The sequence below is a fragment of the Acyrthosiphon pisum genome, chromosome A1, assembly GCF_005508785.2.
Source record: "Acyrthosiphon pisum isolate AL4f chromosome A1, pea_aphid_22Mar2018_4r6ur, whole genome shotgun sequence".
Classification (NCBI taxonomy): Eukaryota; Metazoa; Arthropoda; class Insecta; order Hemiptera; family Aphididae; genus Acyrthosiphon; species Acyrthosiphon pisum.
Genome location: NC_042494.1, coordinates 28,958,830 through 28,978,986, shown reverse-complemented (window position 1 = coordinate 28,978,986; position 20,157 = coordinate 28,958,830). Strand labels below are relative to the sequence as shown.

General features: G+C 30.6%; 1 protein-coding gene across 4 annotated transcripts in view; it reads left to right on the top strand.

Moving 5' to 3' along the window:
- Positions 1 to 18,371, top strand: part of LOC100164843 (protein MLP1) — a 50,044-nt gene extending 31,673 nt beyond the window's left edge. For 3 of the 4 annotated variants that reach the window (XM_029486895.1, XM_029486897.1, XM_029486896.1), the window contains 15 exons: positions 5,492 to 5,554; positions 8,786 to 8,845; positions 9,065 to 9,208; positions 9,749 to 10,012; positions 10,261 to 10,371; positions 11,893 to 12,506; positions 12,583 to 13,468; positions 13,529 to 13,627; positions 14,291 to 14,470; positions 14,537 to 14,629; positions 14,821 to 14,968; positions 15,063 to 15,085; positions 15,178 to 15,453; positions 16,763 to 16,897; positions 17,826 to 18,371. In XM_029486895.1, the coding sequence (XP_029342755.1) occupies positions 5,492 to 5,554; positions 8,786 to 8,845; positions 9,065 to 9,208; positions 9,749 to 10,012; positions 10,261 to 10,371; positions 11,893 to 12,506; positions 12,583 to 13,468; positions 13,529 to 13,627; positions 14,291 to 14,470; positions 14,537 to 14,629; positions 14,821 to 14,968; positions 15,063 to 15,085; positions 15,178 to 15,453; positions 16,763 to 16,897; positions 17,826 to 17,996 (3,267 nt within the window). In that variant the 3' untranslated portion in view covers positions 17,997 to 18,371. The remainder of the gene's footprint in view (positions 1 to 5,491; positions 5,555 to 8,785; positions 8,846 to 9,064; positions 9,209 to 9,748; positions 10,013 to 10,260; positions 10,372 to 11,892; positions 12,507 to 12,582; positions 13,469 to 13,528; positions 13,628 to 14,290; positions 14,471 to 14,536; positions 14,630 to 14,820; positions 14,969 to 15,062; positions 15,086 to 15,177; positions 15,454 to 16,762; positions 16,898 to 17,825) is intronic. The other variant, XM_001947781.5, reaches the window with a different exon arrangement.
- Positions 18,372 to 20,157: the final 1,786 nt, after the last annotated feature.

Here is a 20,157-nt window from a genome sequence, read left to right as displayed (position 1 = left end):
CTATTGTACCGCGTACTTATATTTACCATCATGCGTGTGCGCGTTGTAAACTTATTATAATAATGTTATATCGTCGCGGCCGGGAACTAGAGAAATAGGTACGATAACAATAATAATAAAAATAATAATAATAAACACACACACACACACACACACACACACACGCACCCGTCATGAGCCTGTTTATAATATTTTTTTTCCCGCTTGCACTCCGGAACGGGCCGAAGCTACTTTCTCCCGCCGCCGCCGCCACCGCCAAGCCGCCGTTTGTACTTTCACTGATATGCGCACACACGCGCCATCCGCACACCCAGTCCGCAGTCGTGTTATACACACGTACCTGCGGCTGCAGTCGTACAAACGGTTTAATAACAATAATGTAATTATATTATTACGACGATAACGTTACCGGGGGACCCTCGGGGGTCCCTAAATCGCGGGGCTGACGACGAACCGGTTACGTTTGAGCATATACGGACTCCGTTGTCGAGAATAAAATAATATATTTAAAACATTGCATATTATTTTTTATCATTATTATTATTGATGTTCATTACGAAAGGAATAATAGCGTATAAAACGCGATAATAGTTATTCGATTAGGATACACACACACACACACACACACACACACACACACAGAGGATATGTTGAAGTTCGTTCAACCGAAACGCATCATCGTTCTACCGTTATATTGTTATTTGTTTGTGTGATCACTGCTTATTACGTTATTAACAACAAGACAACAACAATAACAGATACGCGAACAAATTAATTAGTTTTCTCCAAATCATAATATTATTATTATCGCCTTTCGGATGAATATTCCGGGTTGTAGACAGTGTACCAACAAGTGCCTACTTGAGACTCAACGAGCGTTATTTCAAGTTGCACCTGCATAATTGATTATTTTATGGTCAGAGGATATTATCAAAGTGCGTTAAAGACGATAGGTATTATAATTATTGTAATTCACTTTATTCGTAAATTCAATAATTAGTAGATTTGGTCTAGGGCTTTACACTTCATGTTTATATAACAATTTAATTTCATGTATAATATAACTTATGAATACACTTATGCACATATTATACAACTAATAATAACATGTTACACGCGTTGAACATTTTTTTTTAAAACACACAGTAAAAAACAAACTATTTGTATTATTATACAGCTCTATAATAAAATAACAGTTATCTATTATTTACAATATTATTATTCAATGTTCCATTGTCTTGATTTATTGTGTATTAAAAATAAAATAATTACAAACACATAACATAATTAAAGTTATAAGACCATCATTATGAATTATTATACCCACTATTTAACTAGGTACCTAACATAACTGTTAATGCAAACATTTTAATTTTCCTAATTTTACTACTTATCACAGAGTTAGTGGATATATTTTGATGTTGATACTCCATTCAGTATCACATATTCACATTGATGAGATAGGAGTTATTACGTAAAAACTAAAAATTTAAATAATAATAAATTTATAGGTAGGTAACAACTAACAAATTAATAAATTAGAATACTTATTTTAAAATTTAAATAAATCAGAACAAGTATAAATGTAATAATATAATATGAATTGAGCGTACAATATTAAAAAATACACTTTTTGCTTTTAATTTGCAGTTTATGCTCATGCCTAATAGAAGATTATACAATTGTAAAATATTAAAAATGTATAGGTAGTTTTGAAATGAAATAATTCAATTTCATAAATAATGTATTTACTATTTAGCCACCATTAATAAGTATTTTTTTAATTCTTAATAAGTTACACTAATATACCATAGTATATTGTGTTGGCTTCCCATCGAATGTAGGTTAAAATAGTTAATTGCTTTCAATAAATCATGAATAATTAATAGCTATATAAAAATATTCAGTCTCCTATTTAAATTTAAATACGTTACGAACTTAATATTAACTATAGATATGTACAAAACAATTTCCGAAAAAAAATTATTGCATAATGTAATATTTATATATTACATATTTTATATTTATATTTTAATAGATTTTTATTTTATTATTTTACTCAAGGAATCCCAAAAAATAAACTAAATTTTTTGTGATCTTAACAAACCTCAAACAGTATTAACGTTATATTTTTTATTCACTGATTAATCAATTAAGTATAAATTATAGAGACACATTAGTAAGTACATTACTCATTAGGTAATAACCATTAGGTTAAGTGTCTTTAGATATAAAATTCATAAAATCAATAGTTTCTCTTTTTTTACTTAAAACTTAAAACCATAATCAGTATCAACAAAATCGTAAATAAATGCAAATTTGTGTTTTTGTTTAAGTCTTAATTCTAATAGGTACTATAAATCAATATGACCAACTAAAAAACTAAAATGTTTTATTAAGTAGGTTAGGGAGATCAAAAATCTAGTCATTTTATCTTGAATCGTATATTTTTATAATGCCTACATATTTTTAACAAATTGATTTTATGTTATACACATTATATTATATGTTAACTAAATTTACTAGGTAGGGAGGTAATAGTATTTTATATGAATTTGGTGGTTATTAACCTTTTAGAATATAATAGACATTTCCCACATCTTTAGGTCACATGTGGTTGTGTCAGGCTATTATATACATTATACACGGTATATTGCGACATTTACAAATTACAACTTTAAATTATCATTTTATTGCATTTTTTAGCTATAATCCAGTATTACTAGTATTCTTATAACGATTGTAAACCTTATAGTGGTGTATTTAATATCTAAATCGACTAAATCACTTTATTACGTCATTATAATAGTTAACATCTATATAATATATTATTATTGAACGTTTTTTTAAGTAAAAAATAAAAAAAAAATTGTAATTTTGATTTTACCGGTTTGAAAAAAATATAATATATGTATACATAATTATTATTATGTTGGTTTAGTTACGTATATTACAATATATTTATTATTTCATACTAAATTTAGATATCGCTATATAAGCCTTATACCGCCAACTATATAGTGTTCCTATTGTATAAGGGTTAACATTTTTCAAATGTCTCAAAGTTTCGTAATATTCTCATGTGAGATGACCTTACAAAATTTTGAAAACTCGTTGAAAATTCTGGAATGTGGTCAATCGGACACTAGACGACACGTGAGAGAATTTAATTATTAAAGCATTTATAGAAGCTATAAAATGTCTCAACTAATATTATAGTTATTCATTTTTATTACATTTTTTTTATGTATATAGTACCTATATAAGTATAGGTATAGAGTTCTATATTGAAACCGAGTGTATTCAAGCGTGTGCAGTGTATACCTACATTTAATAGCAGCATGTATATTCATTTTTTTTTCTCCTTAACTATAATAATAATAATATGTAATTTACGTTTAAGACGTTATCAAAGCATGTTATGAATTAAAAATAAAAATAAATAGTTGACAATCTTAACATAAAATTATAATGAATTACAACAGTACCCATATATAAATATAAATACCGACGTGTGACATAACATAAATCTTATATTTTATGATTCATTTTTAAAAACAATCAACGAATTATTAGCACTTTGCTCAAGACGTTCATAGAATTTCCACCCATATCAGTATAATATGTAGTACTTAGATTTTTTTGTAGTAGTAGATATTTATTGCTTTGACCTCCTTCGTTTGTTTTCTCGTAGTGTATATAGCATACATACGGCACTGTCCATTAATCAGTTGAAACGAATTGGCGGATTTCCTGTGGGGAATAGGCGTGTTCACCTGTCAAATTTGTGTGATTTCATACATGACTCATCTGCTTATGAATAAAGGCCAACAAATGTCAAATCCAAGTAGAATAAATTGTGAACGTTGTTTTATTTATTTTTTTGTCCCTGCAACTTGCTAAGACGTATTTCAATTCATTTTCTAATCCATTAGTCATTACTCGTTACCACGCGCTTTTATCAAAAAAAAAAAAATAATAATAAAAATAAGTCCAATTTTCTTACTGGCATTACCTATGTAGTGGCACTGGCACATATTAATTGACAATTTAAATAGCATACGCACCCACATCTCACGGATGATCAATTCCGGTTGTAAGCTGTCGTAAGATTTATAATTCAACTTAAGAGGACTTCGTACCCACATGTGTTGTCTCCGTATTACCAACGCATAATATACTTAGGTACCAAAATGTACATCCAGCAGTTCCAATTTTGTGTTGTTAGCTTAAATATTAGAACAAATTGACCTATTATCAAACTTGAATAAAATAATTTTAACTGTGTTCTCTCGTTGGTTTTTTACGATATTTGTATTTTTAAGTGATTATGAGTAGATACCTATGTAAAATATTACTTAATATTTAAAAATGCTTATAATTCAATTAAAAATAAAAACACCGTTAAAACCAACGAGAGAACACAGATAATTTTCTTACATTTAAATTTGATAATAGGTCACTTCATTTTAATAAAATTGGAACTGCTGGACGTACATTTTGGTATATTATTCATTTATGCGTTAGTAAGACAGGGCCAACACATGCGGGAACGACGTCCTCCAAACAATAAACCATCACGAATATAAATCCCAAATTTAATTTTTTTTTTGTCTGTAATTTTTTAAGTTTTTCTCAAAGGTCAATATAAATAGTTATATAAATAATAACTTTTATTATATTACATAATATTATGAAAAATTATAAATGTAGGTATCAAGTGTGCATTAATAATAATAATAATAGTATAATACGTGATATATACCCACCTAATATTTATAAAATAGTATGTGTACACAGTACACATTAACAAAGTATAAGTTAGATGCCTATAATAGCTAATACTCTAATGCATCAACATTTCAAACGATTTATCATTACGAGGAGTGTGGGGTGGGGAGGGGGGGATAAATCTAATTTGTATTACCTTCTGCAGTTTTCTGTGGTATAAGCATTGAAATATTTTGATTAAAAATTATGAAACGATAAACGGTACATTAAACAGGCTGACATGCATCCATGCAGGTGGGTTGATCGACCGCGGTAAACAGGTGTCGAAATTAATTAGTTGGTCCAATTTGACCATGCGCCGGGTGCCAAACACATAGGTATACTAGAATTGAGGTGGAGGTAAAACGTGATCCGGTCGGAGGTGAAAGTGTATTTGTATGAGTGTGCCGCTCGCAACAAACGACTGGTTTGAAGCACCCACGACATCACGAACGATCCAAGGCACCATTTTGGCGGGATCACGATCTGCCTCGAAATCGCGTGTGCAAAAAAAAATAAATACATTAATGATTATGAAAAAATAATAAAGTAAATCGCAGAAGACTGCAGCAAGAAAATGAAAGTGAACTATATTAAAAATTGAAGCGATTAGAACGTTATTTTTCATACGACGTCATCGCCTATTATTATTAATTAGTGTTATTATTATTTTTATGAATATCGTTAATCGTTATCACTGTTATCTTTCTTTATTTTTCAGATCAAAAAGCTGAATGAAGGTTCCCAACAGTCCAGTTTTAAAAAAAAAGGACCGAGCCATAAGGTAAGACGAATTACATTTTTCACTTTCAACAGCAATATTGTTATGTAACCGTTGAAAGTTAATGATTATGTTTATGAAAAATAACCTTCTAATTCATAACAATATAATAATATTATGTTTTTATAGATCATTATTTTTTATTAATATAATAATATAAAATAACACACACGACACACAATAGGTATTATAATCAAGTCCACTGCATTTTCAATACGTCAGCGATAACAATAAAATAAAATAGGTCCTAATGACATGATATTATATCTAATCCATGTCATAGTTGACAAACATTTCAAATCATATTTAAACTTAACTCTATAGTAGTCTAGTTTCGTTTAATGCATGTAATGATACGTATCACATCGTTATAATATGTGTGAACTGCGTTGTTGCGAATTTAAACTGAATACTTATAATTTAACCTGACCTAACCTGAAGTAACGTAAGCTGTCGACACGAAAACCGTGTTAAATGCGAGCTCGAGAAGACGTTGAAATGTCACACTCGAATGTCGAATGTCGCCCATCGATTTCTACGAACGTTTTTATGGTTACGGCCGATATATTATTATTATTATTATTATTATTATTATTATTATTATTATTATTATGCATGTGCATTGTGCATACGTGCATCGTAAAAAAATATGTTAAACACGCGTAACGGATGTTTTACTATTATTATAAAAAATATATTTCGAAAATAAAATAATGCTTTCTCCCCGTCGCCGTAATAAAGCTGTGGCCTGCGAGTGTGCGTGTCGGGCCTCCAATATTATATGAATGATCGCAATAATAATGGCGAAAAACAATAATATGAGAAATATTAATAACATAACATTGGTGTGCCTTTAATCTGTGCACGACTGTTGTAGGAAAGATGAATATTCGTGATGCCCGACCAAAAAGATATTCGTAATCATATCATTATTTTTGATATTGTTTTTAACCCGAGTGTGTACCGTAATGATGGGTTTGTAATGTTGTACGGGACTTTTCAATACCCGTTCTCGATGTCTGTTCTTCAATAAGAATAAACCTTTCTAATAAAATTATAAAACATTGTAGATATTTTAATTTTCACTTCCTAGTGCATAATAACGCGAATATAATATTTTTAACCGAGTAAATTATAATTAATGTAACATTGTTATTTTTTATGATTACAAAATTAATTGTACATTTTAGAGTAAATAACATATTATGAACTGTTTTTAACAGATATTATATTTATTAAATCGTTTGCGCGCTTTCCATTATTTACAGTATCAAAGTTAAACATTTTATTTTAATTTTGATACCTACCTAGGCATTTAATGTTATTTTTAATATATATATTATTTAAAGTTGTTTGTACTCCATTTATAATATGTTGTTTAGTAATAATTTTATAAAAACGAAATATGTTACATGGAAGGCGTTTAATACTTTTAATACACTTATATTTCCAGTATATTAAATCCAAAAATGAAATGTTGACGTTTCAGAATATTGCATTAAAGAATTAAATTATATATTCGTGACAACGTGTAATTGGATTTAATTTTATGTTCCATATTTTTGCATTAAAACATGACTGAATTATGAAGTAAAAATATTAATATACAAAACTAAATAAATAATAGTAATTAAAATCGTTTATATTTTATTTCATTTAATGAAAAGATTAAATTGTTTTTATTTTATAAATCTCATATTATATTTTATTAATTATTGATTGGATATGTTTATCATATAACCGGTAACACTATATGAAGTCATTTGGATGTATAAATTGAAAATTATACAGTGAGAGCATCTTTGATTTAAGAACTACTTTCCATAAAGAAATAACACTTTATTTTTTTTAATAGGTAAATTTTATCGAAACTTTACAAATACTTACATATAATATGTAATTGTTCCACTATTTGTTATGTAAATATAGGTATTAATAAATTAGTTATTCAGCATATAAATTGTATAGTACAACTACACACTGAGTACATTTATTTATTACTCTTCTAATTTTAAACCATGAAAAATAATGAGTTATTAACTATACAAACCATCTTCCATATTAAAATTATTATTAGGTTTTTAATTTTTACCAAAAAAAAAGAGATACCTGTGAGATTTGACAATTCTCTTACTGTTTAGGTGTATGAAAACTTTGAAATAATATCTACTAAACATACCAACAGCTTATATAAATAAAATATGAATGTAACATAATATATTTCGAGTTAAGTAGGTATATAATAATAATAATTATTTGATTTTTCTAAACATATTTGATTAAATTGTGTATATTTTATAATTATGTATTGAAAGTTTTAAATCGTATAAAATTAATGATACAAATTAATTGTTAAATAAAAGGAAAAGAAAATTAAACAGTTACAAAATATCACATTTTGTTTCTTACTATTTCTTATTGACTTATGATTACATCGTATAACTACCTATATTAAGAAAGGAATTCAACTAATTTATAATTGTTGTTGTAGTGATTTAAGATTTTTACATTCGTATAACTGTCCAAGTTATAATAATTATTAATTATATACCTGCAATTAAATAATAATTCCTTCCAATACTAAAAACAAGTAAAATTAAACTTTCCAAAATCATTAGTGCTCGGACATATTTTCTCATTTTCGAATCATAAAAAAAATACTAATAAGTAACATGAGGAGAAGATCATTTTTTTTTATTTAATATAATATCTACTTATAACTTTAAAATTATGTAACCATACAATTATTGCATTGGCTCAAATTCGATAATTGTATGTGTGATAAATTAGTACTTAACATTAATTTTGATAAAAATAATAGACAAATCTATTATAATTTATAATGAACAATTTATGATTTTGTACGTTTGACGAAACCTTTATTAAAAATTGTTCATTCCATTAATTTTTTTGTTTTTTCTATATACATAAATCTTATGTCATTATTCTAAATTTTTACTATTGCCAAAATTACCTACATAGATGGATAGATAGAAGGTACCACCTATATTAATAAATACATTTTTTTACGAAAAAAATTTAATAAAAGTTGTAGTCACTCGCATCTGTTGCTCGTTGCTAAATTGGCTAAATTTATTGATGTTGAACTTTGATAGTGTCTAGTATGAATAATTCTCCTGATTGAACTAACCGTTTTATCTTATGAAAAAAACATTTTGAGTCTATACATAATATTAAATATACTTTTTTTTTTTTTTATGAATCAAAACTTAGAACGACGCCTCTTCAGAAACTGGCTCAACAAAACTTACTGACCGAATCACTAGCATTAAGGTAATTTACAATTCCATCGAACCTATAATTATTATTATTAGAAATCACGTATATAGTTTTTAAAACTGTATTTATAGTAATTGTAAACTCTCGAAAGCTTCAACTATTCCACATGGGAGTCTGTACAGAATAAATAGTTGTACATATATTTTTGTAGTGCATTCTACTTTGGGTATGCTGTGTTTAGTATGTCATAAAAATTACATTTCTTTTATGTAGGTACAACAAATATTAACAAATTCATCAAAAGCGACCGTTCAAGATGTTCTGGACGTACGGAAAAAATCTGTCGAAGTCGATAACCGCGTGGGAGGAAACACGGTGAATTCGATAATTTTAGATGATGAAAATCAATCACCACAGGTAGGTACATTGGAAGGATTAAAGATTTTTTTTGACTATGCGTGAAACAATTGTTTTAAATCTATTTGTTAACTATACGCGTACTATATTATATGCTGCGTATAAGATAATTATTAAATAAATTATAAGTAAGTAAATATTATAACGTAATACAACAATATTGTACCATGTACGACTTGGCCACGATATATAATTTATTTACAAGAAAAAGAGAGCACAGTGTGACTAAAAATAAATCTCGAGACTTATATAGTTCAATCTAATATACAATAACACGATATCTCAAAAATTATATTTCGAAAAATTTGCTTAAAGCTTAGAATTTTACATTTGTCTTGGGTAGTTAGGTATCTCCATTTATGATCAATATTTATGCATATACTGCAATAAAATATTTAAATATGCATATATGACATCTGCGCTAACTATAAAGCAAGGAAAGCTTAAACTCAGAAATGAAAAAAAAAACCACAAATATTTTAATTACTTTTACTGCGAAGATAAATATAGAACTGTTTCTTATAAGAGTTTTACTTACAGATGGTGGATTTGGAAACTATGTTTTCATTACTCTCAGAAAAACATTCAGAATTACTGCGTGCATATAATTGCATGCAAGTGCAACAACTCAAAGACTCGACGTTGCGTAAAGACAAACGAGAAATCCAACGGTTGTCTAATATAAATTCTGACCTTTTAGCTGAAGTGAATAAATTGCAAACGCAACTTAAAGAAACATCAGAACACAATGAACTACTCGAGTTCAGGCTTTTGGAGTTGGAAGATATAGAAACAACGACCAAAGTAAGATTACAAATATAACTAAAATCGTATTTGATGTTTAAAAAAAAGTGCACATTTAAATAGTGTGTTTTTTATGGTATCGTTCTCTATTATTTGATTGCTATTTAACCATCAAATTATAAATGCATTTATGCATTCAACATTTATCACGCTCTGTATAATGGCTTTTTTTTTGTTATTGAATATGAAATGTATCCCGTATGATTGCAAAACGTTTTCGCGCTTATTCGAACCCATTGTTTTTATAGTTGAAAATTCAAAACCGTGAAACCACCGAAGATATGAGCGACTCCGGTGTTATGTCACTGGCCACCAGTGATGATTTTTGCAGTGACGGAGACCAACACGAAAACGAATTAGTAAGTACCTAATCTATACAAATTATCACAGCAGGATCTACAAAATTGTATGGATAATGTGTCACAAAATAAATTAGTCTTTGAGAAACAAGGTCGTGGTTTCGTATAGTCTAATAAAGAGTAATTTAAAATGGTTATTTTTTCTATTGTATATTAAAACTATTTAAACATTTTTGGTTCAATTTTTTTATTTTTTGTCCTTGTAATGACAAAACTATTTTTATCTTTATTGTGAGAACAAGGTGTTAGCGTTCAAAAATCAACTAGGATTTGAGTGTTGAACCCAAACAGATATCGTTTCCTGAAGTAGATAGATATACAACGAATCATTGTTTATTTTTTATTATTCAGTTGGTAGGTACCTACTTCAATTGTTACCAAATATCAATTATGCCTTAAATATATTTTATCTTAAGTATACGTTCCTAAACTTAACCAAGTGCAAAACAAACATATTATTATAAATGAAAATATATTGAACAATATAAAAAAAAATATATAATTATATATATTATATATTTTAACTCAACCACCAAAACATATTATTTTGAAAATATTAAATACGCGTATAATATAAGAATTTAAAATAATAATAACCAAATAAATTCACGATTTTTATTATAATGGCTCACACGAAATAATGGTGGGCAACAAAAATAATACTGCCATCTTCAGGGTAAAATTTGTATGCAACGCTCGTAACACTTTGTTTTTAATATTCTAAACAAAGGTAATATTCAAAATCACTCTCACGCGATTGTTATTCGTTGATTTGATTACCAATTTATATTATTCTAGCCATTATGTCATCGAAATCTATAGGTGCGCCGTTAACTCAACGAACCCTCTAGACTTTATTAGCATTACCTATTACCTACCACTCCTACTGAAAAAAAAAAATCACAATATTATAAATACCATATATTCATGTACGAGATAGAATGTTTTAAATACAATAAGGCCAGGCCTCGAATGGCAACGCCTAAAGCGTACATTATAGCACTATGTGACAACCTTGTAATAGGAATTTTATACTTTGGACGAATCGTGATCTGATTTAAAATTTAATACATAATATATCTCACAAAAATTAAAAACGCTTATTTAATAATAGTTGTGTCTACTTTTTAATGGCTTTCCGATTCAGTACTCCACTCGTCGTCTGTAGGTCGTACTAGTAATAAAAATATTATATTCTTACGGCATCCGTAATGCATGGGCAAGGTTATTACAGGTTTCGATTTTTACCTCGGGGGATGCAACCGAGAGGGTTTGATAAAGGAGAATTTTTGACATACCAAACAAACATTCCTGCGGTAACAGCCGTCACCGTAGAATGTAAAGGTTAACTATACTGTTATGATTTTATAATTTTCCACGTAACACGTGCACTAACGGACGACTGACATTCGTATATTACGCACAATAAATAAATATAAATTAAACACAATGGTATTTTAACTACCGCATCATATACAACTTATTTTATAAGTTTTTCCTAACTATAGTACTGTATTTTAGGATGTAAGGCGCTGTGATAACATTAAACAACGACTGATGGAAATGTACAACAGCGTATGTTATTGTGTAGAAGATAGATCAACAATTAATCAAGTACTAGCTCTCATACGGCATTTCGAGTGCCGTATAACAGACGTAAATCAAAATGATCGCCATAAACAGGCGTACACAGACTGCCTTCAAGAGAGTGGTATTTTTGAAGAGGATATTTATTCGGAAGCTATATCAGAAGCAACTCAAACGGAAAGTCCTATTGAAAAAACCATAGGTATCCTTTCTACCGATTTAACCGAAGAACTTAGAAAACTATCCAGAATTCGTGAAAAAATCGAAGAACGCAAAGTGCCATTAGTTGATGATCGAGTTGCTAAAGAATTGTCGTTTTACAAAGAACACTGGCGAACTTTAGAAAGGAAAATCGAAGCATATGAATGTGACGGCGATGATAGAGTGAAACTTTTAACATCAACTATCGATAGAGAATCAAGACTGGCCAGTGAAATAAAACTTTTATACTCCACTATAGACAAACTAAAAGAACAAAATCGATTGGTAGAAGAAGAAAAATGTGAATTTGAAGAGGCAGAAAATGACACCAGACTTAGATTCCAGAAGTACGTTCATTTTTAAACAACCAACTATGTATTGTTTTTGTTTAATAACGGTTTATTAATTTTTTTTAATTTTTAGGTTGGAAAACAAATACATGACGTTGGCTGAAAAAAAAAATACTCTACAGACAGAATTAAATTTCAAGGCCCAAGAAATCGAAGCACTTCGGCAAGAATTATCTGAAGTAAATGCAAAAAAATGTGAAGCCCGTAAGCACGCGGCCTCTATGGAAGCGTTGATCAATAAATATGAGCAGAGAAATTTTGAACTTGAAGAATCCGAAATGGAAACAAAATGTAAATTACAAATTTTGGAAAATGCATGGCCGGCAATAGTTTTATGGAATATATGGCGTGTTGTGTGTAAACATTATCGCAAATCCAAATCAACGACGACGGCTATTGAGTACAAACAGTCTACAGAACTGGACATAGATTATTTAGAGAAACTACGCATTATGACTAAAGAGCGAATGGAAATGGAAAAACGGATCCATGACCTTGAATTCAAAGAAAATGTTTATCAACAGACATTACAACAGGCTGATAACATTTTGGCTAACGTCGAGGAAGGATACAAGCGGCAAATTGAAGAATTGAACTCAGAACTGGCAGAAAAACAAAAACAGTTGACAGATCGCGAGAACCGGATGCGGTTATCAGCTGATTCTAGAGATAGGGAACCAGAACTTTTAGACAGAATACATGGGCTCGAAACGGAGATACGAGAACTTATGCACAAGCTCAAAGCTAAAGATGTGGAAAAGCAGTCATGGGTCCGTCGTGAAACACAACTCAGAAATGATATGGACCAGTTCGTTAATGAAGTTTGCCAAATTAAATCAGAAAATGCCGTACTCAGGAATCAATTAGATTGTGAGAAAATGAAATTTAAGGACCTACAGAAAGATATTAGTTTCAAACAGTCTGTGTACGCTGAGCTGGAGGAGAAATCTAACGTTGAAGTAAACATTTTGATATATTTTATATTAAAAACAATTTTACTATATTTAAATCTTTAACAGGCAAAAAATTACCAATCTACTATATTAAAATTATCGAAACAAATTGATGAGTATGACGTCACAAACGGAGAACTCAAAGAGGAAGTCGAAACCCTTGAGGTAATTTTTAATTTTTTGCTTTTGTTATTATAAATAAGGAAATACATACATTTTTATCTGAATAGAATCCATGATAATTATGAGTTATTTAATTTTAAGAAATTTATGTTTATTAGATCCAATATACCTATATATTGTTTATTTAATCTTAATGGCAATATAAAGTAAATATTTTTTAAAATATTCTTGGTATAAATATAAAATATAATGCATAATATTCAGGGACATAATTATAGGGGTAAGAGAGTCTAAACAGCCCTGGGCTCAGGTTCAAAAAAAAAATCATCAATCATATTGCATCGGGCCACACAATTACTTTTTGCCCCGTGTCTTGTAAATCTTAAGGACATCCTAGACAGTATATATGTATAATGTATATATTTATACGATGCAAATATTTACATAATTATTTAAATGGAAACGTTTATCAATAATATATATTAGACAAATAATGTATGGACCTATTAAGACTGAACAAACTAAATACGACAAACCTATTAAACGTATAATAATATATTTTGTGTTATTATAAAATCGTCTATTTGTTTTCAACTTTATGAATGAATCGTTCTGTTCAGACTTTTTCAATTTCAAGACAGTATTTTAACTGAAAAGTTTTTTCTAAGTAATTATTACATACAATTGGTTGTTATGTTTTCTTAGGCACACGTAAAACTTTTACGAAATGCACTAGCAGAAGAAAAGGAAATCAAAGAAAATATAACTGTCGAGTTGAACCAAGAACTGTCACAGAAACAAGAAATTATTGATAGTTTGGAAAGGCACATGTCGTACAATGGATCGAAAAATGCTGCCGAGGAGCTTCAGTGTGAAAACTTAAAAGTACCTATATATATATTTTAAAATTGTCTTTAATTTATCATTTAAACTAAATTATGTTGTTATCAGACTAATAATGTTGGAAAATTAAACTTGGAGCAAATCGATGATAACGATGAACACATAACAACGCCACAACTATCGAACCTAACACAATTACAGGTAAATTATTAAAATAATAAGGTTGTTTGAAATAATAAACCCGTTAACAAAATTGTGCTATTCTTATAATATTGTCCTATTATATAGGACATCACACCCAAAAATAATTTTCTGTAACAAATAAAAAATGGAAAAAAAATAAAATTGATTATTCGCCAATAAAGCTAAACAAATTATAAATTTATACTTAGAATGATGTTTTTCAGACGTGTGATGCCTGTTTTAAACATTTTGAACCAATTTTGCAAAAAGTTATGGACAATTTCAACAACGTATATACCACGTTAGAATCGAATAGTAACTTAAACGTGTCGGATGACTCTACTGAAACGTCCGATGGTAAATTATTTATAATTAATACAATTTAACGTCACTCTTGTATTGCTATCGAGTGCACAATAACCGATAACCAACATTTGTTTATTTGTTACAGATCGCCCAAAATCTGTGAGACCCGTAAGTATATGATTTTATACCCGGAGTTTGATACCTACTACTTATTATTTTAAGAAATGTGTGTGCTGAGTACCGACAATGGGTTTGTTTAGGTACAATACAAATGTCCGCCTAAGATAAAACAAACAGTTTGTCACCTCACCAAACAAGCAGCCATGCTGGAGGCTAAAAATTTCGAAAAAAACAAGATAATTATGATGCTGGCTGACGAACTGCTATATTTATCTGAGCACGACAAGTGGAACAGGCGATCAGAGTTCACGAGAGGTCTCGATTCCGTACCATCCACTCGATACGCTCCCGACTTTAATTGCACGACCGTAGAAAAATACTTGAACGGTGGCACCGAGTGCACTTCGGACGAAAAGGTTAGCTCGTTGTAAAATAAAAAATTTCATAACACCGTTCGATTCGTACAACAATAGTTTTAAGGCCATCTACACCACATGCTCGTGCAAAGCAGAGGTTTTCGTTCAAAACGATTATAGAAATAATAAACACACTGGTAATAATGTTTCCGCCAAGTCATCGATATTGTTCCGTTCGAACATTTTCATCGTACCTATGTCCTATATATTATTACGCCATGCGGCCCAGTTGAGTAATACAACTAAACGCTCGTAATATATTTCGTACAGAAGTGTTACAATCAGTGACGACAGGATATAGGATTATTTGAAGCAAATGCTTCATGTCTGAAATGGGTGGGTGGGTAAATAAATATATATATTATCGTAAGACCTCAGCACAAATGTCATGGCAAATATTAAAATTAATAATATTATTAATGGCCCTTGTTGCCAATTTTGGTTCAATGTGCGGCGGTAAAATATTTAAAATATACAATACGCTTCAAAGCCTCCACAATTTCACGCCACCACTGGTTACAATTATTGTTATATTTAGATTTTTTCTTTTGGACTGAGCCATCCGAAGAGCTAACATTTTGAACTCATCTCTCAGGCGTCAGTATTAAATTCACAGGGAGCACGTATAGGTATGATTAGCGTCCCTCATATACATTTTTGTGGGCGAGTTGCGTCTTGGGCATGGACTAATTGAAAATATTTGAAAATTACCTTTAAGGTAACATACATTTGCACCCTTGCCCCACCCCCCTATAAATTGGACACGAATTAGTAAAAATAACTAGTCAATAACCGTTAAAATCTTACTATTATTATTATTGCAGTTAATAAAAAAAACTACCTAGTCCAATATCATAAATAACTATAAAAAATAAAATATATTTTTTAAATTGGATTATTAAATTACGCAGAGAAGTACAGTGAGTGCGATATTTTCTAGACATTTTTTTATAAAACTCAATATTACTTATGTATATCATTAGAAATAATTAGTTAATACATAATGACATCCTAGCTGGGACGCAACCAATATGTGAAAATAATTTACCTGAACAAAACGTATTATTTTGCTATTTTTGTCTAATTTTCTATTTTGTGTACAACCGTTTGTCACTATTGTTCAAAACGTCATTTGTTTACGTGTGGTTTAACTTTATGACCGAGTGGTAAGAGACGATTACCCCAAAAAAATCATTCAAATCGACCCTCCTTTATGAATGCGGAAACTCGTTTTTAGAATAATAATATAAACTCCGTGAGACGTCATTATTTCACGGCCAATTTGAAACAAAAAACGATTCTGTTTCAGAGCGACGACCGTAAATACTTGTGCCTGATTGGACCGGAAAACCCTATCGGTCTGCACGTCGTCAGGCAGATCGGACCAGATGGCATCATTCTGGCGTGGAAATCGCCACAACCCAATCCGGTTGGGTCGTACGAGGTAGGTCGATAGCCGTTTCTGTGAAAATGTAATGCTTGACTTAAGGTGGAAAGGGGAAGACAGGTGGACCGAGTACCCCAACTCATTTTTCGGATAGTTTAGAGTAATTCCCAGTATACTTCTTTTTTTCGAGTGGAACGCATAGATATAGAACGGTATGCAATATTCTCGCTAGTCATTCGCTTCTTAGACACATACAACTAATTAAGAAATATGGTTTCGGTTTATGTTAGTTTATGGAAACTGTCCAATGTGTGGAACGGTCACTTAAATAGTGAATTCGTTCACATTCGTTATTTTTAAAAGGACCGCGTCAATGCTGACGTTCATTGGCGAAACGAACGCGTTCATTAGGTCGTCCATTTAACTATTAATTTAAAAATGAATTTATATAATCCACAGAAATAAGACACCACAGCGTACTGTAGTAATATAGTCCACAAAAAATCATGAAAAACAACATGATAAAAAGTACCATTCGAATTACTTTAATTTTTAATTTGTATATGTGGGTGAAAATACGTACAATACACTAGATAAAATAAAATGTTTTTATAAATTTAATTTTACCGTAATTAAATTGGCCCGTATTACGTTCAAGTTCTCTAAAAAATATGAATTTCGTTCGCACTAGCTATTTTTAAGAAATGAGTGACGTTCGTATTGTGTCATTTACTAAATATAAAAGTGAACGCCATATTATGAACTCTCGTTGTTTCCCAACACGTCTGAATCCGTCCAACGAAGACGTCATATTATAATATTGAAGCGGTGTGATAGCATATTATTTTTTTAATTTCATCATGCCCACACTATTTACCCCCCCCCAAGTCGATCACTGCGGTCCCCGAGAGATGTATTTTCAAAAAAAAAAAAAAAATCTCACTATCGAAAAACAATAACGATGACGATTTGGTTTTGTTGAAAGCTGTGCCTGAACGGGAAGTTTGCGCAGAGGATCCCGTGCACGGGACGCTCGACGACCGTGTTGTGTCCTGTCAACCTGCAGGAACCTCTGACGATCACGATGAGCGCGGTGAACGACCAAGACGGAACGGCGATGCCACCAATCACCGTACACCATCCGTTCGTCATATGAACACCCCGTCAGCCGCCCGTCGTCGTTTCTCTAGTCTTCAGCATTATTGCAAAAAATCAATCAAAACCGTCCAGCTGTGTAACACGTCATACTATTATAATATACTATACTGTATATAATAACCGTCATATGATAATATAATTTATATTATTATGTGCACGACACATCCAGTATTGTGGTACCTATATATACCGCGTCACATGTCACGACCGTTATTGGTTATGTCAACATTTTGTATTTTGTTTACTTTTAATATTTTATACCCAATAGTGGAGACATTATTGATTTTTTTTTTTTTCCATGTTATCGAATAATTAGAAAATTATATATTATGTATTATTATTATTATATTATTATTTATATATAAAAACAAAACCGTTTTGATGAAACAAATTAATAATAATAACAATAACAAGAACACTCCGGCCACATGTGTATACATATAATACGAGTATAATATTATAGGTATATACCCGTATACACATACCATGATCGTGTACTCCCATTTTCCTGACCGACACCGTTTGCGGTTACCAAACGTATTCCAATTATAACGCCGCGGACGGCTATTAAAATGCATATACGCAATATGTACTATAATATTATTATAACACGTTTGGTGTATTATATATTTTAATATTATGGTTCACACCTCCTCTTGTTCGGACTGCGTCGTTGTAATATATTATCGTTATTATTATAATGCTCATATATATGTGTGTGTGTGTGTGTGATATCGACACGAAGTCTATTCGAATACTTATCTACATATATATATATTATAAAAACTTAATATATTATTTTCATGTTGTATCCCATTACCGGCAAGGTTATGGATCCGATTAAGCGGCTAAAATAATTGCTTCACCCCTTTCACCATTGTCTCTCCTATGTATACAACCGCGAAGGACGCGGCGACCCGTCAAAACGTGCTTTGATTCGAAATTATCTCCGCGGAGTCGTCGTGGCGCCCGATTATCCGCGCGCGTTCGTTTGGAATAAAAAAAATGTTTTCGGATCTTCCTCTGCAGCAGCTACTTGTTTAAAACGTTTAGATATTTTTTTTTTTTTTTTTGAAGCAGCAGCTGAAGGTACAGTTATAAATAATAAATATATGGGAAAAATCAGACCCTAACATAATAATAGTGAGTTCCAAGTTAAACACGCGCGGATTGAAATAATAACTTAATAATTTTATTTTCCTTAATGTTCAAATGTTCATGGAAAAATACTCGAAATATTTTCACCATACACAAAATAATGGTCCGTATTTGGACTGAAATAAATTCTCATTAAATTGCAACTCAATTTCGCAAGCAACTTTGCGTTAATGCGCGAAGATCGTTTAAGACATTTATTTTACAAAATACGTGTGTGAACCACCGTCGATCTTCGCACGGTATGTAGGGCACAATACCGACGGGCGACGACTGACATAGATTAAACAGATAGAAAAAAGTATATTAAAATATTTTTGTACTATCGTGTATTATCTGTTACGGCGAGGTTGTCACGATGTTTTTTCGAAAATAAATTTCCGTCGTATTTAGATAAGTAACCTAACCTAACCTAACCTATTTCAAAACGATAGGCGCCGAATATTCGTACCCGACCTATATATGATATTGAAAATATTATAATCTGTGTTCAAATATCATCGTGAATGCACCCACACCCGCGAGTAGTTTTCAATATTACAACTTGCCGACCTCAACTGCAGCTGCAGCAGTCGTATACTATATGGGTACCTACATAATGCAACGACCAAACGACAAGAACAGAAATCGGCGGGTGGCTGTACCCAGGTTTTATTACCCCCGAGACGAACCCGCGACAGTTTTATAACGACTTGCAGGCGATGCTTTTTATTACCGTAGAAAAGTAATAATATACCTAATAACATTTTATTTCGTTTTCGCATACATTTACATATATATATACATGTATTAATAATTTACTTACCCATATAATATTATGATAATTTACAGAGAAAGTGCCCGTTTGGAACGTAAGTGGAGATATATGACGTAGGTACCTGCTAGGTATATCTGTTTAGTGTTATTTACACGAAAGAATTAATGATGTTTGTAGTTAGGCACACATGTGCGCACGACTTGCGACTGTCGTAGGTCGTACCTATTATAGTAAAGTTGTAGTTGTC